This window comes from Sphaerulina musiva (genome assembly GCF_000320565.1).
Source record: "Sphaerulina musiva SO2202 unplaced genomic scaffold SEPMUscaffold_3, whole genome shotgun sequence".
Classification (NCBI taxonomy): Eukaryota; Fungi; Ascomycota; class Dothideomycetes; order Mycosphaerellales; family Mycosphaerellaceae; genus Sphaerulina; species Sphaerulina musiva.
Genome location: NW_016017385.1, coordinates 1315803 through 1338174, shown reverse-complemented (window position 1 = coordinate 1338174; position 22372 = coordinate 1315803). Strand labels below are relative to the sequence as shown.

Below are 22372 nucleotides of genomic sequence, written 5' to 3'. Positions count from 1 at the left end.
TCATCATCGTTCATCACGGGTTCGCTGCCCGCCAACGCATCACTGCATGAACCGTCCAATCGGCATCACTTGTTACTGTTCGCGCCGCTGCAACTTACAACATGGCCCATACATATAAACAACGACGTGTACTAGGAAGGTACTAGTAGGGGAGTATCCGCAGTGAGGTACAGTACTAGCCTGGTCTTTTTTTTGCGTGGCCCGACCGACCGACCGCCCTTTCCAGTTGTGACTTGACAGCACCCACCATGTCTCATTTATGATTACCTTATTATTCATTCCTACCTTACTTTCACTTCACTTCTTCTTTCTCTCTCTCTCTCTCCCGCTCTCTCTCCCTCTCTCTCCTACGCACTCATCCCGTACACACATATATATATATATACATACCTATTATTCCCTCCCATTCTCGTGGACGGCAAGTAGCAGTACCATCTCTCCTCTCCTCAACCCACACTACATACCTACCTAACTCGCGATGCAAGACATGATCTGGTAGAAAGAAAAATCTCTCACTCTCTCTCTCGGGTCCAGTGGCGGCACAGCGTCGATGGTGGGACTCATGTCAGCCACGCAAGTGCCGGAAGCCAATTGTGCAATATGCGGCGCTCCTCCGTTCCCCGAGTGTCCACATGAGGGAGAAAGGCTGGAATTGGCTCTGAATCAAGCCTGGGACAGGTGGATTTGGACCGAGACGATCCGGTGTGTGTATCTGTACCTGTATCCGTCTGTCTTGTCTCGTGTGTTGTATGTGTGTGTGTGTGTTAACACAAACATGTTATTTTTCCTTGCAATTGCTTTTTTCCAGAAAATGGGTCCTCGATCACGCCCGCAACCAAATCATCACCACCTTTAACGAAATGCGAGCAATGCGCATCGAAGCTCATCGGAATTACCTCCAAACGCTCCCCTTCTACACCCTCTACCATCGCTACAACGGCGCCCCACCGCTCGGAGCCGCACAACTACAACTCATCCACTCACAAATTTCCTCGGCCAACCACACACTGCAACAAGGCGTGGATCAAGACTGGCGCACGTCGTGCATGCAATATCCACAAGTTCTCGATTATTACTTCAATTTGGTCTCGGTGCGTTTGCCACGAGAAGACGATACCGTTATTACGGAGCCGGTGTTTGGCGTTCCCAAGGACCCCCCACGAAGAGTCAAGGAGAAGGAGAGAAGGGGTGCTGCTGCTGCTGCGGAAAGTGCAGAGTATGGTAGAGAGACACGAACGCCGCCGCCACCGCCACCACCGCCGCCACGGACGCCGACGAGGGAGCAGCAGCATCATCATCGGAAGAAGGAGAGTCGACGAAATCGAACGGGAAGGACACCGCCGCCTGCTCCGATGCCGTATCATCGATAGATGAGAGAAGAAGAGAAGAGAAATGAGAAATGAGAGAAACACAAAGTGGTGAGAGAAACATGTTGCATACCTCATTCACAATCTTCATCTTTTTTTTTTCCTTTTTCTCTACTGCAGTCTTTCTTCATCCTTGCTTTCTCTACTGCATAATCTTCTCAAAAAAAAAGAAAAAAAAAGAAAAAAGAAAAGAAAAAAGAAAAGAAAAAGAAGAGAAAAGGAAAAGAAAAAGAAACCACACTCGAGAAGCTCAAATGGGGGAATGAGACCTTTTTGGGGCAGAGACGACCTACCTACCTGCTCTCCGTATCATCACCGTGGCACCGCAATGGAATATTGCTATACCCCACGTCGGATACGAAACGAGATATTTTACCGCAAAGACGGCCGAGAAGTAGGTGCAAACTATGGGCTTGACTCAAGTGCATAGGCAATAGCGTCGTCGTATCCCTAGTCTAGTAGGTCACGTCACTTGCCCTCTTTAGTTCTCTGTTTGAATCCGCTGGAATGTGTTTTGTGTCGCTGTCTCGTATCGAGAAAGCTCTCATGGTCAACTGGACCATTTTTCTCGAGTCTTCTCTCAGAACTGTCGTCGTCGTCGTCGTCGTCTGCTTTCGTCGTCGTCGTCACTCTCATGGGGGCTCATATCGCCACAGCCCGAAAGTTCGTCCTCTCGCGTCTCAGCTCATGCCATGGGCAAGTCTTCCTCGCCTGCGTCTTCCTCTCCTTCCACAAGTGCATCAGATCCATTCCACGAGTGCATCAGATCCATTCTACGAATCTTCGCCTTCGCCTGCCTCTGCCTCCTTCTCTGCCTTCTCCAATCTCTTCATGGTCGCTTCGTCGAAGATCGACTCATCGTCTTCGGGAATGGCAGGCCGACCGAACCCCACGACCGGACCGACCATCTCGATCCAGTCCTTGCGCTTCTGCATAAGCGCCCGCACACCATCGCTGACGCCTCTGCCAGCAGGCGCCGACGCCACACCCTTCTGTCCCGGGCGTGATGCCGCGCCCTTCTTCTGATTGGGCTTGGCGAGTGAGCGATTGCGCTTAAGATACGCTGCGTTGACCTGGTTGTCCAAATCATCAGAGATGTTGGCATATTCCTGCATTGCCATGCGCTCTTCCGTCAACTCCAACACCCGAGCTTTGCGAATGTTGTTGCGACGACTGACGATCTTGAGCTCGTGCTGAAGGGTTCGCAATCGTGCCGCCACTTCGTTGTCTTCGTGCAGATCGAAATTGGGTGTGGCATTGGGAGGGATGATGCCAAGGTATCTGAACTCTTGCAGGGCGCGTTGTTCCAGAGTATCGTAATCGAGCTTGGGCAAGTCCGGCTTCGGGTGATCCCCTGGCAGATAAGTCACGGGCTTCTGCTCGTCCGTGGTGCCGTTGATGAGCGCCATAATTGCATCGTCGTCGCCGTTGGTCATGGACGTATCGCCGTTGGCATCCTCGCCTTCGTCCTTCTTGGTTGACGTACTAGGCTGTGGTCGAATGATGGACAACATGCGACTCATCACTGGACCCATACTCACAGTGTCTTGATCGGCGATGTCATCGTCCATGTCATCCATGCTTCCCCGGGCCTCATTTGGCTCGTTGCGCTCCTGCTTGGGGGCTTCCAGTCCTTGACCCGAGAGATTCTCCTCTGCTGCCCAAATTTCCTTGTACCCTTTCGGGCCGAAAGCCGGCATGGTGTAGGGACCAACTCTATCGCCGCGCTCCTTCAGAAATGCCACATCTTCTTCGGTAAAAGGACGAATGTAGGGCTCGACGTAGGTTTGAAAGGTGGAAAAGTTGACTTGGTTGGCAGGCTTCGCATTGTTGTAAAAGTCCTTGTCGGGCGGGTCACCAGCAGTGAGCTCTCGCAGGTCGCTGGCGGGCCATTCGCGCACGCGAAAGATGTCTTGCTTCTCTTCGTTCGACATGCCGTCCGTCACTTCTGGTATGTGGTATCGGAGCGTGTCTTCGGCGGCTGTTGGATCCTTGCCATAGATGCGTTCGTAGAGCGGTGCGGTAGGAGGCACGTCACGTCGTGATGCATTGGAGTCGGAGTCGTCGGCGGCGGTGCCGGTCTCCATGAGGTCGGCGGCGACTGTGCCAGGCTGGACAGGCGGCGACGGGGGAGCTTCTGCACCTGGTGACATCGTGCTGGTCAGCATGATTCTTGGCTTCACAGTTGCTGGTGTGCACACGATGTGTGCGGGGGGAAGGACTGGCGGTGGGGGTTTGTTGAGTGGAAAGCGAGAGCAAGAAGAAGAAGAATTCGAGCGTCCATGCCATCCACCCACACTCGCCCTCCCGTCCTACCGCAATTGCGCACAAAAGAGGAAAGAGACAAACACCACCAATGTCCCATCCAGCACTCACCTTGATGCACGCCGACTCCATCCTGCCTCGCCAGTCCATGGGCGCCCACGCTGGGCAAGCTCTCTCGCACCTCTTTCCGCTCCGTCTCCACGCCGTCCACGTCCATCTCGTCCGCTTCCAGTTGCCTCTTCTTCGCGGCCGCTGCCGTCTTCTTCGCTTTGGCAGCGCGGTCTTCCTCTCGTTTGATGCGAGCTCGTTCGGCGTCGCGTGCAGCCTCCTGCTCTCGTTCCTCTTGCACCCTTTCTTTTCTCCTTTGCACCAGCTGCCGCATGGACCGATCGCAGACCTCGCCTCGCTTTCCCATGAACTTGTTGACCGTGTCGCGGATGGTATCGTGCAGGTTGCGCAGTTCGCGGACGGTTGGCGGGTCGGCAGGGCGGGCCACAGAGCCATTGCTGCGATCGATGAGGGTCTCTATGCTTGGGTCTGTGGATATGAGTGCAGCGATGGAGGTGTGGAGGTAGGGAGTCGTGGTCGCGCTGGGGGCGTCTTTGACGGAGGGCTGTGGGGTGGCAGTGGCGGGAGTCGTAGAGGCTTCTGTCAACGGCGTCGTCTGCCTCGAGGTGGAGGGTCGGTAGGCATGATTCTTGGTAGTGGATGTGGTGGATGCGCCAGGCTTGCCTGTGCCCTTCTTGGACGCTGGCATGATTCTGTGCCGGCTATGATTTTTGTGTTGTGTTGCGCGTGAGACCCGATACCGTCAGCTCATCCCACGCCGAATTGTTCGATGGTGGTGAAACGCGTGTTGAGAAGTGACGCGCGTGACAGTCGGGGCGGCGGGTGGTGCATAAAAAGGTACACGTACAGATGTACCTTCACATAGTTCAGGCTGACAGGTCTCGGCAGATCACTGGCATTATACAAACAAGGTCTGGGATGGGTGGGGATGGGATGGCGTTATCGTTCTCTACAGCGACTGGACTACCCAACTTACTCTGAGAGGATCTGAGACCAGGTGAAACAGCGCAGTCGAGGACTCGAGTTAGGTCTACCTCCTACCTCCTTTTATTGCGGTAATTCGACGGTCCCCGCCCGAACACTCCTCTCCGCAAGCCAGTTTCACTACTATATGGACTTGTGACTCTACTGTAGTACTAACGGACCCGTGGACCGAGAATGTCATCACAGGCCAAGAAGCTTGTGATGGAGCCAAGACGGTAGACCAATGCTTGTTCACCATGTACGATGGCCCGGCCCAATAGACATGAATCTCGATTGCACTTCATCTCTTCTTCTGTCGTCTTCGACTGTGATGTTCTGCTGTATATCACCACTCTTCGATAAGGGTGGTGGTGGAAAGACGGCACAAGCAGGCCCCGGGAGCGGTGGTGAGCAGTGGTGAGAGCAGCACTGAGAGACGGTGGCGTTACGACGGATCGAGGAAGATCCGCTCGCTCTCACCTCCACCCGTCTCTCCTCCCTAGTTCGAGCCTCGCCGACCGGAGTCCACCCACCGGGCAGAGGCACACGGGAGGCTCACCTCAGGCTCGTAACTCTCTCTTTCTGTCCTCTCCCGTCAATCCACTTCTCTTATACTCCCTTAGTCAGGACACACTGACAGCTCGCAACCGGAACGATGAGTAAGTGGCAGCGCACCCTCTTCGTACTCCAGGGCATGTATATATACACCCTCCTCCGCCTCTCACTCTCACCTGCGACCGCACAATGCCATGTCGAGCTGGCTTTTCGTTGACTGGCTCAATGCAGGCGCCCAGGCCTTGACCGTCGTCACACTTATCGTGCCCGTAAGTACCTGTACCCAACAGACGAGTCTCCTCCCCCCACCACCATGCCACGCCGTTCCTGCTGCCTCCCATCTCACCACCACCGCTCACCCTAGACGGATCTCACGTACGCTATCCAACGTCCCGGAGTGCTCTGTCTCGGCTGACTGATGTTGCTGCTTGCTTGTGTAGAACGCGGAATGGCATGCCTCGGGACACGATGATCAACCCGTTCTCCTCAGCAGCGCCCTCAGCTTTACCTTCAACACGTCCTTCGATATTCGCACCGTTTCGAGTCGCGGCGCCAGCTCCGGTAGCGATGTGACCGGTCTGCTATATGTGCCGACTCTGGCTGCCACCAGTTCCTGTGTCAACGCGAGCGAGCCATACATCCCCGCAGCGGTGACGCGCCGTGCGAACCTGCCTCCCGATGACTATAATCTGGTCGCGTTGGCTCCATGGGTGAGCGGGGAGTGCTCACTGGAGTATATGGAGGCAGCAAGACGAGATCCAACCAAGGCGATACTGTTCTTTGTGCCAGGTATGCCAGGCATTCCTCCCAACGCCGATGATGCACAGTGGGACATTTCCAGCTCCCAGAATTGGAAGGCAACCAATGGCTTCCCAGTATACGCCGTCAATGGCGCAAACGGAGCGCTGTTGCTGCGCGCCAGTGCCATGTACAGTGGGAACATGACCGACGTACCTCACGGGCACATGTTGGCCGAATATTACGCCTCCCGGGACTATGTGAGGCTGCATGCTGACATCGACACGGGTACGTCTGTTTTACCCTACATTACGAGTATGTCAATATTGGCCTGGAGCTGAAAACATGCCTACGCAGGGAATCGCAGGTCACTACCGTCGCTATGGGTATTCCTATTGATCGTTGTTGGTTTCTTGCTCGCCATTATTGGATCTGCCTCATTCGGTTTGCACCTGTTTCGGCGGCACAGACGACAAACCTTGCGAAGGCGAGTTCAAAGTGGCCACGTCGATCTGGAAGCCGTGGGCATCAAGCGTCTCACCGTACCACGAGCTGTGCTTGATGCTATGCCACTGTGCCAATACGGCAAGACGCATTCTGCACTTCACCGAACTACCTCCCACGGACTGACCGATATCGAAAAGGAAGTGGCGTCTACGCAGATCGAGCAGGTCAACGTGTCCTCGCGTCCGGCGGCCCTTGCGCCGACGTCGACCAGCTACCATCATGACGCTCTGCTACAACCCACATGTGCCATCTGTCTCGACGACTTCGTACCTTTTACTACCGAACAGGATGGAACTATAGTGCGCGAGCTACCCTGCCACCACCTCTTCCACCCCGAGTGCGTCGATGCTTTTCTGCGAGAGAGCAGTAGCCTGTGCCCGATGTGCAAGAAGACCGTCCTGCCTGCCGGCTACTGCCCTCGAATCATTACGAATGCTATGGTCCGACGAGAACGTCTCCTCAGACAAGCTCGAGAGCGCGCAGCAGCAGATTCAGACTCGAGGTAAATCAAATTCCGAATATTACTTTACTAGGCTTAACCTTTCGACGAAGCTCGAGGGCGAGTCTGGTTGACATATGGTTGTGTTTCTACGAGCAACTTGCTGACCCAATGCTTTTTGCAGCGACAGCGCCTCTCCGGACACTATCAGAGACCGTCTTCAGAGCATGCCTGGAGTCAGGCAGTTTCGGGCAAGCAGACGACGTCAGCAAATGACTCCACTGGACTCTGATACAGTCCGTGGACACGCGACTCCGACCACGCCGCTATCTCTGGATTTGGACAGATCCCAGATACAACCCCACGCGACCGCCGATCGTCGAGGCGGAGGGCCACGACAACGAGCAGAGTACATGCTGGGCCGCCTCGCACCAGAGGATCCCGAGGCGGAAGAAACGAAAACGACAGTCGCTTGACGGAAAGCTGTGCCTGGGCTCTTCCTCAGACAGTGAGGAGGCAGAAAGTCTTTGGTCGAGCATTCTTCCATAGGTACCTTGGGTTCCTTTTGATGGCGATGATGATTATGATGATGACGACGATGATGACGATGATACCCCCGGGGAGAGATGTTTCTGTGCATAAATATTTGCACCCGCTCAGGCATAGCGTGGTGTTTCAGGATAGGCCTGATGTGAATTGAATGGCCACCCTTAGATCTATCTGCTTTACTGTAGACAAGCAGGACTTGACCAGCTTCAGAAAATGAATATATTTTTGCCCATGATATGAAACTTTATACCCTTTTATACATTTTTATACCTAGGTTACACGTCCTGCGGAACATTCGTTCCCATCGTGTCTGTCTGTCTGTCTGTATGGATGGGTGCACGAAAGAAGCCCCAAGTCTAAGTAGGTCATCTCTCCCTCCCCCCCCCCCCCTCCCTCCTCTCTCTTTCGGAACGGACGGGCCCACTTTGAGCGAACCTAGGAGGTAAAAAGTTCCAGGTTTGTTTGAATCAGGTAGGTATCTCCGTTCCGAACCCGGGCAGGTCAGGTATATACCTCCTATATGTACATGTACCGATGATATATACCTACAGTAGGTACAACCTTACATGTACCTAGCTAAGGGATAAATTGTGTCATTCATTGTAGTGGGACGAGGTATTTCTTTTGATTGGAGTGAACACATGCATGTCTTCGATTGAAAACTGTAAATACCTATAACCTTGCTAGGTACGGTAGTCGTGATAGGACATATGGAGTCACTCATGTCTTATACCGAGTGAAGCAATTGAACACGTTCAACATGTCGGCTATGGCTTGTAGCAGAGCTCCTCTCTCGCCGCCATGCGCACAGTATTCAACGTCGAAATCGTGTTGCGGTGTACATGTAGTTCCGACAGTCTGCTGATCCATCTCCACATCATACAGCACTGTCGATTTGTCTAGAGTTGGTCGATGCTCGATTTGATGGTAGATCTTTCTTGGTGTAGACACTTTCCGTGTCCAGTCAGGCTGATGCTTGGCATCGACCCAGCCTAAATGTTCTTGGTTACGAGCTGGCGAGATTCGCGCATTCTTGAGAGGAATATAGGGTGCAGTGGGCGTCAGGTACGGAGAATCGGGAAATCGTGCTACATGGCCTTGCGGTGGCCAGAAGTCATGATGAGGTCGGCCTACCGAGAGTGGAGTTCGTCGGCACTTCGAGATGTGAACTGCGGGCGGTACCTTGGGCTCTGAGAACACACTGGAACTGACACTGCCCTGGCTGCTGAGTCGCAGGGCAGCCTTGACTGTGGCCCCGATGCCCTTGTCGCTAAGGATCGGATGTGATGGCGACGATCCAATGTGGTCCACATCATGGCATGCTTTGTTGTGAGGCGGTGTGACTTGACGTGCCAAAGGAAGCTCCACATTCGCGCATCCTGGGACTCCTGGCATCAACAGGGGCGGATCCAATTTTCCAGAGTATATCGAGCTCGCAGCAAGTAGGCTGCCCGGAATGCCAGAGGAGGTGATGTCCGCCCAAGGATCACTCCATGCATCTCCATTTTCGCTATCACCACTGTTGCCATCCGTGCTAGTATGACCTTGAGATTGTTGCTTCTCCGACGAATCAGAAATCTTGGACTGGCTTCTTCCCTCGAGACATCGCATAGCATCTGCTCGAGAGCGTCGTTTTGTAGAAGCTCCCACGGATGTCGATGGTGCCACTGAGGCCAATGAACCTGGCCTACTCGATATTCCCATGAGGTCGTACCACGACTTGTCCTGCTGTGCCCAGGATGGCAAGCCCTGGAACCAATCGTGCGCTCTCATAGCTTTGAAGTGAGTGTTCCGGCCGCAGGCGGTATGGTGATCGAACAAGACGCAAGATCTGCGGAAGCAGCGAACAGAATGAAGGCTTCCGACCTGTCGCGACTAAAGAAGGCACAGGTATTTTCACCAATTTCATGCGTTTTGCGTGAGACGTTTGACTATGTTATGCTGAGTCCGGCGAGGCGCTTGCAACGCGTGAGTATGTCCACGAGTCTGTTTGTATCTATGTTTGCTCCGCCACTGCCCTTCGAACTCGTGGTGCAGATCGATGATCTAGGCTACAAACGACACTGCTGAATGATCAGTTATGGCTAGCATCGCACAGTAGATGCATGCTTGGACCCATGTGGTGCTCGCTTAGGAACAGTCAATTATGATCGCAGCTGGCATATCACAGTCGATCAACTCTCATTACGCGGTGGAGATGTGCAGCATGGTCAATCGGTAGGCAACAAGCAGGATAGATGCCATGGCATAATTGATATGGCCGGATCAATAGCTGGTCCCATACCAGCGGCATACTGAAGCCATAGGGCTTGTGACTCCCTGTAGTGGAAGAATGACTTGAGATGGACATCGGCGGTGTCAATGGAGTGGTGGCCTCCCAGGAATGTTGTTGGTGTGTGAGAGTTGGAAGTACCTGGTAAAGATTGATATTGGCCGGCAAAAGGGAATGGCGGAACGGGAGGGAGGGGACGGCACCACGGGAATGCCGGCTTGGCCCAAAATCTCCTCTGTCGTACACCGTAGTCATCCGGGCAGGCAGGCAGTAGCAGCGACGACGAAGAGTCGCGTCGGGACAGAAATCGGAAGATGGAAGACGGCGGAGAGACCGAGGGAGAGCACTCGCGGGCGAAGAAACGGGCGGGCCGCCCACCAAAATACGACTGGACCGACAAGAAGGATATTTGCCATCAGCTCTACGTCCAAGAACACAGAAGCGCCGCCGAGATCCAGAAATATTTCTCGCAGACTTTCCATCTCGCCCTCACTGATCTGCCATGTCGCAAGGGCTTCCTGCGCCAGTTCGCCGTCTGGGGCTTCCCCAGTCACAACAAGAAGCTCACGCCAGAGGAGACTGCAGCCGTGGCGGATCGCATTCACGAACTGTGGAATCGCAACCTGAACCAAAAGGACATCAAGAGCGCCATTGCTGCCGAAGGCTACGAGGTCAAGGACTACGACTTTTCGAAGATCTGGAAGAGTCTGGGCTTGCGCCTGCGCAATGAAGCTGGCTACAAGCCTCCCGATCCCGAGAAGAACAAGAAGAAGCGGCAGCGTAGCACGACGACCAGCGAGACTGCAGGAATCGATCCGGCTTTACAGGCAGGAATAGCAGCTGCTGATGCGGCTACTGTCACTCCTGATGGGGACCAGGTGGATGAGGAGGCCTCGCCAATCTTGGCTCCGCTCACCTCGGACCAAGAAGCTCTGCGTCAACAACGCCTGCTCCAGATCCAGCTTGAAAGCGACCAGAAACTAGCTTCGAACAAGCGACGTCGCCGCATCCGAGGCTTCGGCCACTTGCCTCCAGACGCTCCGGGACTGCCCCCGAGATACAACTCCGAGACCAGCTTGGACGAGTGCAAAGCGATTCTGCATCTTGGCAACGAAATGTACCAGAGCGTTCGCGCCGAGTTTCAGAGGATATGCGAGCACAGGAGCATTCTCAAGAAACGAAAGTGTGCCGAGGGCGTCTGGGACGAGGCGAAGAGGAGTCTGGTCGGTGATAATATACACCTCCGCGCCATTATGGACCCCGTACAGCCCGACCAAGACCGCAAACGCGTTGCTCTGGATGTCTTATGCCAGGACGTAACCAAGCGCATGCGTGTAGCCGGCAATCAGATCACAGTCGCCGAGGCAAACAATATCATTGGCATCAATCCCACCGAAAGCAAAGCGATTCGTCGTTCACTTTACGAGATCCTGAGTGCGGACCATTTCGAGTCCCGTTTGCTGAGTGGCGAGGATCATTTTCAGGCCCTGAAGCAGCAATGGCTCGACTCCAACGATGAGAAGCTACAGCAAGCTCTCCAGTCCCAAGACGCACGCCAGATGAAAGCAGTCGAACTGCTGTGCAGTGACGCCATGAAGCGTTTCCGCGAAGACAAGAACAAGCGTGGTGAACGACAACCGGTACAGCGTAATAACAGCTATGGCCCCGGGCCAGGTCCTGCCTGGGCTGCTACCGCTCCACGGTCCAGAGCCGGCGCCGAAGCAAGAGCTCTGCGCGAAGCTGGTCAACCTGTACCCAAGCCGAAGCAACGAAGTGATGATCCACCAAATCTCTACCCGCCTCACATCACCATTTCGAATACCACTCTCGCTCAGCCCTCCGAACCACTCCATCTCGATCCTGCGCTGGCGGCACCTGGCCCGTTCGTGATCGAGCATCCTTCTCAGCCTATTCCAGCCTACTTCCGTCTGTCGCCCGATTCCAATCTGACTGCTAGTCATCCCAAGATCTGGCATGGCAGAATGGCTGCTGCTACTATGCAGGATTTGCACGCTGCTGCGACCAGTAAGACTGGTGTTGCCGTCGCTACCAAGATCAGTGGTATCGTGAAGAACCCCGATGGTCCGGACGATAGTTGGCAAATCGATCTCGATGATGAGTTGGAGGTTTATCTCGAAGCTGCTGGTGACAAGCCAACGTTCATGGTTGTGCTGAATGACGGACGGGGTTGAGGAGCTGCGTCGCTCTATTTGTCGTGCTCACACCGCTCAGATGTGTGGCAAAATGCCCCGACGAGTATCAGTACGATGTGAACGTTGAACTGTGCTCTGTTACCTGTAAGGTACATTGCCTGTGCAATCTCACTGGGCCTAGCGCTCCTTCAGCGATGCAGATGCATTTGGTATGCTCTCCCGCGATGCCATAGAGATTGTCCTCTTGTAGCACATAGCGACGCAAACTCAAGCAACTCTGCAACATTTTCGCATGTTGAAGCTACGCCATCAGTAGCTGACGCAGCAAGAAGAGGTATGGATGGTTCTCCAACTCACGAGTCCCTTCACCGACGCTCTCGCTCCTACAAGTTTCGCTATATTTCTTCTAATAAGAGACCATTGCTGACAAGCAGCGAGACAAAGTTCCCGAACTGCCCGTGTATGGGTTTGCTGCAGTCTGGCCAAACATTGATGTTTGTTTCAAAACACTTATCTTGAGCTGAAACGCTTACGAGATTTACTTTTACCTTACTACTACTACCACTCACGCGTTATATGCAACCTTTTGAGACTACCTACCTACTACGCTGTTCTTCTCCTTCTTGAGCTACAACTGACTTTGAATGCCGCGGAGACGATCAGCTTGGCACCCAAAGTCTCTATAAATCCGATTTGACCAAGGTCGACGACGATAGCCTCGCTGATCATTAGACCGAAGAAGATGACGAAGATGAGGAAGAAGAAGACGACGACGATAATATGAAGAGAAGACTTCGAGGGCAGACCAACGGTTTCTCCCCCCTCGGCAAGATCAAACAACCATCTTGACGAAACGCCAGCCGGCCGAAGTGGATATTTATCCTCCTCCGTTCTCTTCAATTCGAGGGTTCGAAAACTGTGCTACAGAAGCAGACTACCGGGCCGAGCTATAACAACAACGAGAAGAAAGGAGAAGGGATTTCTTTTTTTGATAAATATATTATCATTCTGGCAACCCAATACCGTACCTCGAGAATTCACGTTCGAGCTAGCTGACTATAAACTCATCACACAAGAATACTATAAATCTACATTTGGAAAATGAAGAGCAGCAACAGCAACAGATGGAATCATCGGATGACTCGAGAAGAGGACTAGGTAGACGACACTACGAGCTCACTGAGATATTGCTCGTCTGCTACCTACCCTCGGCCCTTCTTCTCGCTCTCTCTCTTGCTCAACCAGCATAGAGAATGGACAAGTTGAGCCCGGACCCTTTTTTCCGGAATGGAGCGAAGGTCTGTATAAAGAGTGTTCCCAGCTTGAACCTAACAACTGCTGCACCCGTGGAAATTCTTTTTCGTTTCGCCGACATCTGATTCGAAATTCGGGGCAAGATCTATAGAGGCGTTCACGTTCGTTCCTTGACGGATTGCCAACAGACGTTTGCCCGCAGAGAGCCACACCAGAATCTGGTCTTCTTCCCCGTGCCTATATACCTATTTCCGACGACGACGAATATCATGGACGGGCCCATCACTCACTCCGATCAGTATATACCCTAGCCTGGAAATTTTTCTTTCGAAATGGAATGAAGCTATATATCGAAAGCGAACTGCTCCATTACGGCTTGCCCATCTTCGAGGAGATGATGGCACCTTGGGTGCGATACCTACAAAGCTTGATGGCATCCGTGGCGACCAGTGCAATCTTGCATTGATCGTGAGGCCGAAGAGAAGTTTGGAGTGAGGAGGAGAGGAGGAGGAAGATATAGAGACAGAAGTGGACAAGGCAGCGCGCGTTGGGAGTGATGACCCTTCGGACGTGGAAATCATCTTGGACCAGGTACCGATGCCTCTTCACTGTATAGAGTATTCTCCAGCACAGCCCAATCCAGCCCAACCAGCTAGCGAGCTGATTCACATGGAACGAAAGAGACGCAGCAAAGCAGTGTGTCGACCTCGCGAGCGTGAACCTCTTCCAACGAGAGAGAAAGATGTGCGCGCGCGCAGAGAAGCTGAGCAGTGTTTTGCTGTAGGGAAAACGACCCAGGTACCAAGAACAGATTGATCGCGTTCGAAATCCATCACTACGCCGCTTTTTCACTGAGGAGTTAACGACCATGATGCATGCGTTGCGTCGCGCGCGCTCTCTTACACTCTTCTCTCTCGTTCTAGGGGAAAAAGGTCCTTCCGGAAGAACTCCACGGGTACTTATCTATATATATTTTCGTTATACACCCCCCACCCACACCCTCTAACGAAAAAAAAAATATTCATCCTTTCGCCGATAACCACCAGTACCCAGCACCACCAACGCCACTACATCTACCAAGCAAGTCAATATTGGCGAATCGGAAGTACTTATTTATATATTTTCGTTATACTCCCCCATCCACACCCTCTAACGGAATTGAATCCTCATCTGTCCCGCTAAGAACAACAACGACAACAGTACCAAGACCAACGACAACACTACCACAACTACCAAGCAAGTCAATATAGGCGAATCGGATCGGATCATGAAGACCTACGATACTTCCCCAGTCTGGCTGGCAGAAGCCGGGGTTCGGACCAACAAAGAAGACGACGTGGTAGTTGTGTGTCGGCTTATGCATGCAGGAGAGAGAGAGAGAGGAGAAGTTGTACTGGGCGGGGGTGAATGGAGTACGCAATTGATATCCTCTTTTTTTCTCTTTTGAATTTCATATTCAATTTCATAGATGATAGCATACCTGTAACGTTCGTTCCTTCTTTCCATATAATTCTCAATTTTGAAAAAAAGAAAAAAAAAAAAAAGTAAAGTAAACAGAGAAATTCTCGTAAGCGTAAAATTCTCAGTTCCTTTAAAAAAAAAAGAGAAACCAATAATGATTTTCTTTTCTATGAACAAGAAAAAGAAAGAGGGACTATGTACAAAAAGTCTTTCCTTTGTCGGTCAATCAATCAATCAATCATTAGGCGACAGCAGCAGCAACAGCAGCAGCAGTAACAACAGGAGAGGTACTGTCCGACCCATATATAGTACCTATAAGTACCTACGCGGCAAAAAAAAACGACTGAGACGTTCCGCATACCGCATACCACCTATCATCAGTGTCTTGTCTCTGTCTGTCTGTCTGTCTGTCTTTCTGTCTGTTCAGAAGGAATGGAAGCCCGTCCATCTCTTGTTGGGAAAAGGGAAAGAGAGGGCAATTACACCAGATTTTTGCCTGAAAAAAACAAAGTCTTCCCATCCAATTCGCTTGCATGCAGTGCTGTTCTCATTAGAGGGGGAAAAAAGCAACAAAAATCAAATCATTAAGTGTTATAACACGAGAGCGGCAATGAAGAATCCGAGTAGAGCGACTGCACTGCTAGTGGCAATCGTGGTTCGCGGTGCCTCGCCCGTGCTGGCGTCACTGCCACTGCTACTACTACCTCCTTGTGAGAAGCCCGAGCCGGAACCGGCGCCAGAGGAACTGCTCGAGCTGCCGCTTCCAGAACTGGAATCGGAGCCGGAGGAGCTGCTGCTGTCTCCAGAGGTGTCGACGGGGGCGTTCCCGCTCGATGCGACATTGCCGCCACCCGTCACACCGGGCACGGATTCGGGAGTGTTGGTCATTTGAGCGGCAGATTGAGTCTTGGTGCTGCTGCTGTCGCTGCTGGGTTCGGGTTTGCCAAAGTCTGGGTTCTCGCCAGTCGCCATGAGAGATGCGAGAACGGTGTTGTTGTTGCCCATGGCCACGGTGTTGTTGGTGAATTCGCCGCCGGTGTAGTAGTATGCGCTTCCGCCAGTATTGCCCGAGAAGCCGCTCGGAGGGTCGTAGCACTCCACAGAGACGTCGCTCACCATGGAGTAGTAGTAGCCATTCTGCATGTACTGCGAGTCCCAGTCGACGAGACCGCCCGCCCAGTCGATGGTGCCTTCTCCGTTGCTGCTCAGACCGGCGGGCCACAGCGACAGCTGGACACGAGATGGCGTCTGTGGGAAGTGGTAGCTGCCGGTGGTGGCGTTCCAGGTGTCGTCTCGGTTCAAGGTGCGCATCTCATTGCCATCGATGCTCCAAGTGACCTTGTCGGGCGTCCAATCGATGGTATATGTGTGCACGTTGACTTGCGTGTCGGACACGTCGAGGGGGATCATGTTCTCGTCTAAGGTATTCATCGATCGATGATTAGTGGGAAAATTCAAGTTATCCAACAAGCCTGGCTGGCTGGCTGGCTGCGAGTGGCCATGTCTAGCTTCAAACTTACAGTCTGTGATGCCCTGGTAGTAGTAGTTACTCTGGGCTTTGGTGACATCGTCGCCCACGAACTCAAAGTCAATCTCGTCCTTGACATCACTCATGAGAATAAAGGCCGTGACCACGCCCTGGCCGCGCGAGGACGTCATGGTCGCGCTAATCTTGCCATACCAGACGTAGTGTGTGCTGGTGAGCAGGGTGCCGACGGTGCTGGGGGCCATGGTGAGCAGCACCGAGTCGCCGTTGTATGCCACGGCAGTGCCCGAGCTGACCCAGTTGGCGGTGCTCGCATCTCCCAGGTATTTGGTGTTGGGCATAATGTCGTCCAGCGAGTCCAGCTTGTAGTCTTTGCTCTGGCATACTGGCGCCGCCACACACGACTGCAGGGAATGTGACGACATGGGATCGCAACCCCCCAGACAGTAAGCACCAACACCACATTGACCATACTGAGAACAGCAAGGCGCATCTGACGGACAAGGGCTGCTGGGAGAGCACTTGGGCGCGGCTGCCCTTACCAGCGCGAGCGTTGCAAGGAACGCCGCTGCGGTAGCAAATGTATTCGACTTCATGTTCGCGTGTTTGCGGAGTGGCGCACAGTCGCCGGAGTGTTGTTGTTGTTGTTATCGTGCTTGCAAGTATGCAAATGAGGTCTACCTCCTACAGGTATCCAATCTTCCTGTTACAGTTCCAATTGACAGCCACTAGGCTTGGTGGTGGTGGTGGGAGTAGTGGTGATAATGGAGCAAAGGCTGTGCGACGAGGCTGTCGATGTGTTCGTGTTCCTGCTGTGTTCGGCTCGCTGCAGCAGCGACGGCGTTTCAGGCGGAGTGCCGGGTCTGGTGACGGTGAATGTTGCTTTGCTTGCCACTGGAGACAAAGGACTACGCGAGGACGGACTACGTAGGCGGGAGATATAGATAGATCAAGATGTATGGGACAAACGACAGTAATAATGGCTCCTAGACTCAACGAATGTTGCCCGAAAGGCGGACTGCTACAATGAAAGAACGAGGAGGAGGAGGAGGAGTATACGCCAAACTAGAGACGAAAGAGGTTGCAAGGGGGGCAAGCAGAAGCACAGAAGAGAAGAGAGAGGAGTGTGAGAAGAGTACGCGGCCGATGTGAGCCAAGGATGATTCCTGCAGAAGAGGCGGAGGTTAGAGGCGTAGAGCACACGCTGTTTCATCCCCAATCGAGCATAGTCGCCGTCTGTCCTGACTCTCCGCTCCTGTGAGAGGGTCAAAGGGTCAAAGCACAAAAGGAATCCCAAACATGTCGCAGCGGGCCGTCGGTCGGAGGCCAACCATTTGCTGGTTGCCACTCTCGGAATGGGTGTATATATATCCTCCGATGCGCAAAAAGGACGCTTGGAGGTAAAGGCCGCCGCTAGTCACCACTGGTCGTCTCTTCCGTCGGCCTCGCCACCCACCAATCATTGTTGACCTCGCTTCAACGGACATTCGTGTACTTTTGGACATTCGAAAGGTTGCGAAGAAGAGGACCAAGACTTGACCAAGGCCGGTGCCCAGCGAGAACAGGGCGACATTTGCGTGCTACTGGGAGTGTTAGTCAGGTACGTGTAGTAGTAGTAGTAGTAGTAGTAGTAGTAGTGGTGGTGGTGGTGGTGGTGGAATCACATGGTCCCTACATCTGTGAAAGATACCGTAGTAGTATTGGCAAGGCTGAAGTACAAAGTAGAGTACATGGCAGGTCGCAGGTTAAGTGGCGGTGGTGGTGGCATATATTGTCTTGTGAATGTTCTGCCTCAGGTATATACAGGATATGGGAGGTTCCAGGTAGGGTAGGTGAGTGGGGGGACTTGGGGAGACACTGGGGGAGCATGCAGTGAACAAGGGAGCAGCAGTGCAGAGTCTGCTTTAGCCATTAGGCGGGCATCTAGCCATGTCTAACACCGCTTAGGAAGGTCAACTCTATCACGGTTTTGTATACAAAAAAACCTTCTGCAGACAATGCCGAAGTGGAACCCATGCGACAGGCGGAATCCGACCATGAATGGAATGGCATCTGATTCGCGATATCGGGAAGCGGCCGTGTGCTACCTCCTACTTTGTCAGCTTAGTACCGGTAGGAGGTGGTACCGTAGCACTACATAGTTTCCTCTACCTACCCTGCCCTGCTCGACCCTACCTTGCCCGATGGATCACGCCTCTTTTGCCTCGTGTGTCGCTGTTCGCTCTTTGTTCGACTCTTCTATTGACGCCCACTCAGAGCCTGCTCCGACGCCTTGCACATGGCACATCAGTGGCCCACCGCCCGCCTCCGGTCTGCGACTTCTTCTTCTTCTTCTTCTTCACTATAGACAGCGCTCGCACGCACGCACGCAACCATCCATCCACCATCCATCCATCCATACCCTGCGCTGATTGCATATATACTACCTACCGCGCGGGCTGAAGGCTCGCTACACCATCGAACGAGGCGCACGCACACGAACTCGGCCACCTTGGCCGCTCTCGCCGCAAACAAAAGCCACGCCCTGCTAGCAAGCTGAGACAGCTTCTTCTTCTTCTTCTTCTTCTTCTTCTTCTTCTTCTTCCATCATGGCGTCATCTCGCCCGACTACAGTGCCGCCTGGTGCGCATATGACGACCACGACTTTACGAGTAGAAGGAATGACTTGCGGCGCTTGCACATCGTCTGTAGAGTCGGGCTTGAAAGATGTGGAGGGCGTGGGAAGCGTATCCGTCAGCTTGGTTATGGAGAGGGCTGTAGTCACGCACGACGCAGACAAGATTGGCGCGGAGCAGATCCGGGACATGATCGATGATCGAGGGTTCGATGCGACTGTCATCAGCAGTGACCGTCCCGAAACACCACTGTTTGACATTTCTGACGAAGAAGACGTGGAGGACGACGACGACAGAGAAGAAGAAGAGGCGGACTTACTGGGCGGTGGGATATATGCGACTACGCTACATGTAGGAGGCATGACATGCGGAGCCTGTACTTCCGCTGTGGAGGGCGCCTTCAAGGGCGTTCCGGGCATTAAAAGCTTCAGCATATCGCTTCTTTCTGAGCGTGCTGTGATTGAACACGATCCAAACATCATGAGCTCGGAGAAGCTCGCAGAGACAATCGAGGACACCGGCTTTGATGCGGAAGTGTTGGAAACGAAAGCGAGCGAGTCGGTGGCCACAAAGCCGAAGCGAAGGAGGAAGAGCACAGGCAAACGATTCACGACGACTACGATAGCGATTGAAGGAATGACGTGCGGTGCCTGCACGTCCGCCGTGGAGAGTGGATTCAAAAACGTACCTGGTGTAGTGCAATTCAACATCAGTCTGCTCGCTGAGCGCGCAGTGATTGTTCACGATCCCCAGCTGCTACCCACGGCCAAGATCACAGAGACCATTGAAGATAAAGGCTTCGATGCGACCGTCGTATCGAGTCTGGAAGAAGGCATCCAAGCGTCCACGTCAGCTTCCATCGTCCAACTCAAAGTATATGGGTTGCCCAGTCCTGAAGCTACGGCAGACTTGCAGACCGACCTGAAGAACACGCCCGGCATCGTCTCTGTCAACCTCAGCTTCGCGAGCGGTCGTGCTTCAATCACCCATTCTCCTTCGATTATTGGCCTCCGTGCTATTGTGGAGCTCATCGAACAAGCAGGATACAACGCGCTCGTTGCGGACAACGACGACAATAACGCACAGCTGGAGTCGCTCGCCAAAACCAAGGAGATACAGGAGTGGAAGCGAGACTTCCGAGTCTCACTGTCCTTTGCCATACCCGTATTCCTGATTAGCATGTTTCTGCCCATGTTTATCAAACCCCTCGACGTGGGGAGTATCAAGCTACCGATTATTCCTGGGCTGTGGCTTGGCGACGTGGTCTGCCTGGTCCTGACCGTCCCTGTCCAGTTCGGCATCGGCAGACGCTTCTATGTCTCGGCTTTCAAGTCCATCAAGCACGGCTCGCCGACAATGGACGTGCTTGTCGTACTCGGCACGTCCGCTGCATTCTTCTTCAGCTGTGCCGCCATGCTCGTGTCTATTCTGATTCCACCACATTCCCGGCCGTCCACGATCTTCGACACGAGCACCATGCTGATCACTTTCATCACGTTGGGTCGCTTCCTGGAAAATCGCGCAAAAGGACAGACGTCCAAGGCACTATCACGGCTCATGAGTCTGTCGCCACCGATGGCCACCATCTACGCCGATCCCATCGCCGCAGCGAAAGCCGCAGAGAGCTGGGATGCGCAGCACGAGATCGATGAGAAGAAAGCAGATGATAGCGACGCTACGGGTTCCGCTGTGGACGAGAGGACGATCCCAACGGAGCTGATCGAGGTCGGTGATATCGTCATACTGAGGCCGGGTGACAAGATCCCTGCAGACGGCATAGTCATGCGTGGCGAGAGCTACGTGAATGAGAGCATGGTCACTGGTGAGGCCATGCCGATTAACAAAAAGCCTGGCTCTGCGCTGATGGCGGGCACTGTGAATAATGCTGGTCGCCTGGACTTCAAAGTTACCCGAGCGGGGCGAGACACTCAACTCAGCCAAATCGTGCGACTCGTCCAGGAGGCGCAGACGAGCCGCGCACCGATACAGCGCATGGCAGATATCGTCGCCGGATACTTCGTTCCGATTATCATCACACTCGGGCTTTCAACTTTTATTTGCTGGATGGTGCTCAGCCATATCCTGCCGCATCCGCCCATGATATTCCTCAGTGACGCCAGTGGTGGCCGACTCATGGTGTGCGTCAAGCTATGTATCGCGGTCATCGTGTTCGCCTGCCCGTGCGCCCTAGGTCTCGCGACGCCCACGGCTGTGATGGTGGGCACAGGTGTTGGCGCAGAGCAGGGCATCCTCGTCAAAGGTGGAGCTGCATTGGAGACTGCAACGAAGATCAACCACGTCGTCCTCGACAAGACTGGTACGCTCACCATGGGCAAAATGAGTGTCTCGCAGTCGGAGCAGACTGGTATGTGGAAGACGCAAGTCGATCTGTGGTGGACACTGGTCGGACTGGCAGAGACCAGCAGTGAACATCCCATCGCCAAAGCCATCCTCAGCGGCGCCAAGGAGAAACTGCGGTTGGCAGTGGACGAGCAGTTGGCAGGCAACATGGGCGACTTCAAGGCAACTGTCGGCAACGGCATAGCAGCATCCATTGAGCCCGGCAGTGGATACGAAAATCGTCGCTATGCGATCATCATCGGCAATGCCTCGTTTCTGCGAAAGCAGGGCGTCGCAGTGCCCACAACACCAGAAGACGAGTACAATGATTACGAGGACATTCGACGACAATCGCTATCGGGTCCTTCGTCGTCCAAAATGGGTCAGTCCGCTGGCATTACCACTATTCATGTTGCGATTGACTCGGTCTATGCGGGCTCTATTGGTCTCTCGGACATTTTGAAACCCACTGCCCGAGCTGCTGTTGCCGCACTTCATCGCATGAACATTAGCACATGTCTGGTGACGGGTGATCAGGCGGCCACTGCACACCATGTTGCTGCCTTGGTTGGCATCGCGCCCGAAAACGTCTTTGCGGGAGTGTTGCCGCAAGGCAAGAAGGAAATCATCCAGGACTTCCAGAAGCAAGGCAAGACCGTTGCCATGGTCGGCGATGGTATCAACGATTCTCCCGCACTAGCGACGGCGAACATTGGTATCTCGCTTGCATCGGGTACGGATGTCGCGATGGATGCCGCTGATGTGGTGCTGATGAAGCCCAATCAGCTAATGGACATTCCCGCCTCACTACAGTTGAGCAAAACCATCTTCCGAAGAATCAAGCTCAACCTGCTGCTTTCCTGCGTGTACAATGCCATCGGTCTACCGATTGCCATGGGTTTCCTGCTTCCTTGGGGAATCACACTTCCACCTTTGGCGGCGGGAGCTGCGATGGCGTGTTCCAGTGTTACCGTCGTTGTCAGCAGTCTTTTGCTGAAATTCTGGAAAAGACCCGATTGGATGCGCGAGGAAAGTGTGGAGCTTTCGCTGCCATTACGCAGAGCTGGGCTGTGGTCAGCAGTGGACGGGATCAAAGGTCTCGTCACGGGAACACGGCGGAAGCATGGAGAGGGCGATCGGGGTGCATATGTACCGCTCGAGAGCTACGAGGCTGCATAGGCAGATTTTGCATAGAGAAAGCGTCGGCGTTGTATAGGAGGTTTGTGGATACCCTAAGCGACATGTATTTAGTCGTAGTCGTCATTCAAAAGGACATGTTTTGATACAGTGTCCCGAATCAGTTCGTATGGCTCCATGAAAATGAAGACTTGTGCTTGCA

The 22372-nt window shown here is 53.5% G+C and overlaps 9 protein-coding genes across 9 annotated transcripts; 4 read left to right on the top strand and 5 right to left on the bottom strand.

Annotated features, from left to right (window-relative positions):
* The first annotated feature begins 261 nt into the window (after nucleotides 1–261).
* On the top strand, nucleotides 262–1430 carry SEPMUDRAFT_148126 (uncharacterized protein). The gene is made up of 2 exons (XM_016904721.1): nucleotides 262–428; nucleotides 486–1430. The coding sequence occupies exon 2, from the start codon at nucleotides 750–752 to the stop codon at nucleotides 1368–1370; it is 621 nt and encodes a 206-aa protein (XP_016762531.1). The 5' UTR covers nucleotides 262–428; nucleotides 486–749; the 3' UTR covers nucleotides 1371–1430.
* Nucleotides 1431–1597: 167 nt separating this feature from the next.
* SEPMUDRAFT_82618 (uncharacterized protein) lies at nucleotides 1598–4333 on the bottom strand. The gene is made up of 2 exons (XM_016910314.1): nucleotides 3744–4333; nucleotides 1598–3510 (listed from the first exon to the last, which is right to left on the bottom strand). Exons 1-2 carry the CDS (start codon nucleotides 4045–4047, stop codon nucleotides 2141–2143), a joined length of 1674 nt encoding a protein of 557 aa, XP_016762530.1. The 5' UTR covers nucleotides 4048–4333; the 3' UTR covers nucleotides 1598–2140.
* Nucleotides 4334–5092: 759 nt separating this feature from the next.
* Nucleotides 5093–7497, top strand: SEPMUDRAFT_148122 (uncharacterized protein). The gene is made up of 5 exons (XM_016904720.1): nucleotides 5093–5323; nucleotides 5451–5488; nucleotides 5660–6245; nucleotides 6315–6966; nucleotides 7088–7497. Exons 1-5 carry the CDS (start codon nucleotides 5320–5322, stop codon nucleotides 7377–7379), a joined length of 1572 nt encoding a protein of 523 aa, XP_016762529.1. The 5' UTR covers nucleotides 5093–5319; the 3' UTR covers nucleotides 7380–7497.
* A 675-nt stretch (nucleotides 7498–8172) lies between these two features.
* On the bottom strand, nucleotides 8173–9225 carry SEPMUDRAFT_106728 (uncharacterized protein; the record flags this gene model as incomplete). Its single annotated transcript, XM_016900650.1, has 1 exon — nucleotides 8173–9225. One exon carries the CDS (start codon nucleotides 9223–9225, stop codon nucleotides 8173–8175), a length of 1053 nt encoding a protein of 350 aa, XP_016762528.1.
* Nucleotides 9226–10038: 813 nt separating this feature from the next.
* On the top strand, nucleotides 10039–11916 carry SEPMUDRAFT_40177 (uncharacterized protein; the record flags this gene model as incomplete). Its single annotated transcript, XM_016908774.1, has 2 exons — nucleotides 10039–10504; nucleotides 10562–11916. The coding sequence occupies 2 exons, from the start codon at nucleotides 10039–10041 to the stop codon at nucleotides 11914–11916; spliced, it is 1821 nt and encodes a 606-aa protein (XP_016762527.1).
* Nucleotides 11917–13138: 1222 nt separating this feature from the next.
* On the bottom strand, nucleotides 13139–13869 carry SEPMUDRAFT_148121 (uncharacterized protein). Its single transcript, XM_016904719.1, has one exon. It carries the CDS (start codon nucleotides 13710–13712, stop codon nucleotides 13377–13379), a length of 336 nt encoding a protein of 111 aa, XP_016762526.1. The 5' UTR covers nucleotides 13713–13869; the 3' UTR covers nucleotides 13139–13376.
* An 869-nt stretch (nucleotides 13870–14738) lies between these two features.
* Nucleotides 14739–17160, bottom strand: SEPMUDRAFT_82609 (carbohydrate-binding module family 18, glycoside hydrolase family 16 protein). Its single transcript, XM_016910312.1, has 2 exons — nucleotides 16113–17160; nucleotides 14739–16010 (listed from the first exon to the last, which is right to left on the bottom strand). Exons 1-2 carry the CDS (start codon nucleotides 16672–16674, stop codon nucleotides 15184–15186), a joined length of 1389 nt encoding a protein of 462 aa, XP_016762525.1. The 5' UTR covers nucleotides 16675–17160; the 3' UTR covers nucleotides 14739–15183.
* Nucleotides 17161–17234: 74 nt separating this feature from the next.
* SEPMUDRAFT_148119 (uncharacterized protein) lies at nucleotides 17235–17885 on the bottom strand. The gene is made up of 2 exons (XM_016904718.1): nucleotides 17754–17885; nucleotides 17235–17658 (listed from the first exon to the last, which is right to left on the bottom strand). The coding sequence occupies exons 1-2, from the start codon at nucleotides 17844–17846 to the stop codon at nucleotides 17353–17355; spliced, it is 399 nt and encodes a 132-aa protein (XP_016762524.1). The 5' UTR covers nucleotides 17847–17885; the 3' UTR covers nucleotides 17235–17352.
* A 603-nt stretch (nucleotides 17886–18488) lies between these two features.
* On the top strand, nucleotides 18489–22344 carry SEPMUDRAFT_148118 (copper-translocating P-t). Its single transcript, XM_016904717.1, has one exon. The coding sequence runs from the start codon at nucleotides 18667–18669 to the stop codon at nucleotides 22210–22212; it is 3546 nt and encodes a 1181-aa protein (XP_016762523.1). The 5' UTR covers nucleotides 18489–18666; the 3' UTR covers nucleotides 22213–22344.
* The last annotated feature ends 28 nt before the right edge of the window (nucleotides 22345–22372 follow it).

Excerpts from the sequence above, each read along its gene's own strand:
- SEPMUDRAFT_148122 (XM_016904720.1), top strand. Across the intron at positions 5,489-5,659 it reads TCGTCACACTTATCGTGCCC|AACGCGGAATGGCATGCCTC; the intron begins GTAAGTACCTGT and ends TTGCTTGTGTAG. Across the intron at positions 6,967-7,087 it reads GCAGCAGATTCAGACTCGAG|CGACAGCGCCTCTCCGGACA; the intron begins GTAAATCAAATT and ends TGCTTTTTGCAG.
- SEPMUDRAFT_82618 (XM_016910314.1), bottom strand. The coding sequence starts at position 4,047 with ATGGGAAAGCGAGGCGAGGTCTGCGATCGGTCCATGCGGCAGCTGGTG. Across the intron at positions 3,511-3,743 it reads TGGAGTCGGCGTGCATCAAG|GTGCAGAAGCTCCCCCGTCG; the intron begins GTGAGTGCTGGA and ends CGATGTCACCAG.
- SEPMUDRAFT_148119 (XM_016904718.1), bottom strand. The coding sequence starts at position 17,846 with ATGCCACCACCACCGCCACTTAACCTGCGACCTGCCATGTACTCTACT. Across the intron at positions 17,659-17,753 it reads CTACGGTATCTTTCACAGAT|CACGCAAATGTCGCCCTGTT; the intron begins GTAGGGACCATG and ends CACTCCCAGTAG.
- SEPMUDRAFT_82609 (XM_016910312.1), bottom strand. The coding sequence starts at position 16,674 with ATGAAGTCGAATACATTTGCTACCGCAGCGGCGTTCCTTGCAACGCTC. Across the intron at positions 16,011-16,112 it reads CTACCAGGGCATCACAGACT|ACGAGAACATGATCCCCCTC; the intron begins GTAAGTTTGAAG and ends TGAATACCTTAG.
- SEPMUDRAFT_148126 (XM_016904721.1), top strand. The coding sequence starts at position 750 with ATGTGTGTGTGTGTGTTAACACAAACATGTTATTTTTCCTTGCAATTG.
- SEPMUDRAFT_148118 (XM_016904717.1), top strand. The coding sequence starts at position 18,667 with ATGGCGTCATCTCGCCCGACTACAGTGCCGCCTGGTGCGCATATGACG.
- SEPMUDRAFT_148121 (XM_016904719.1), bottom strand. The coding sequence starts at position 13,712 with ATGATTTCCACGTCCGAAGGGTCATCACTCCCAACGCGCGCTGCCTTG.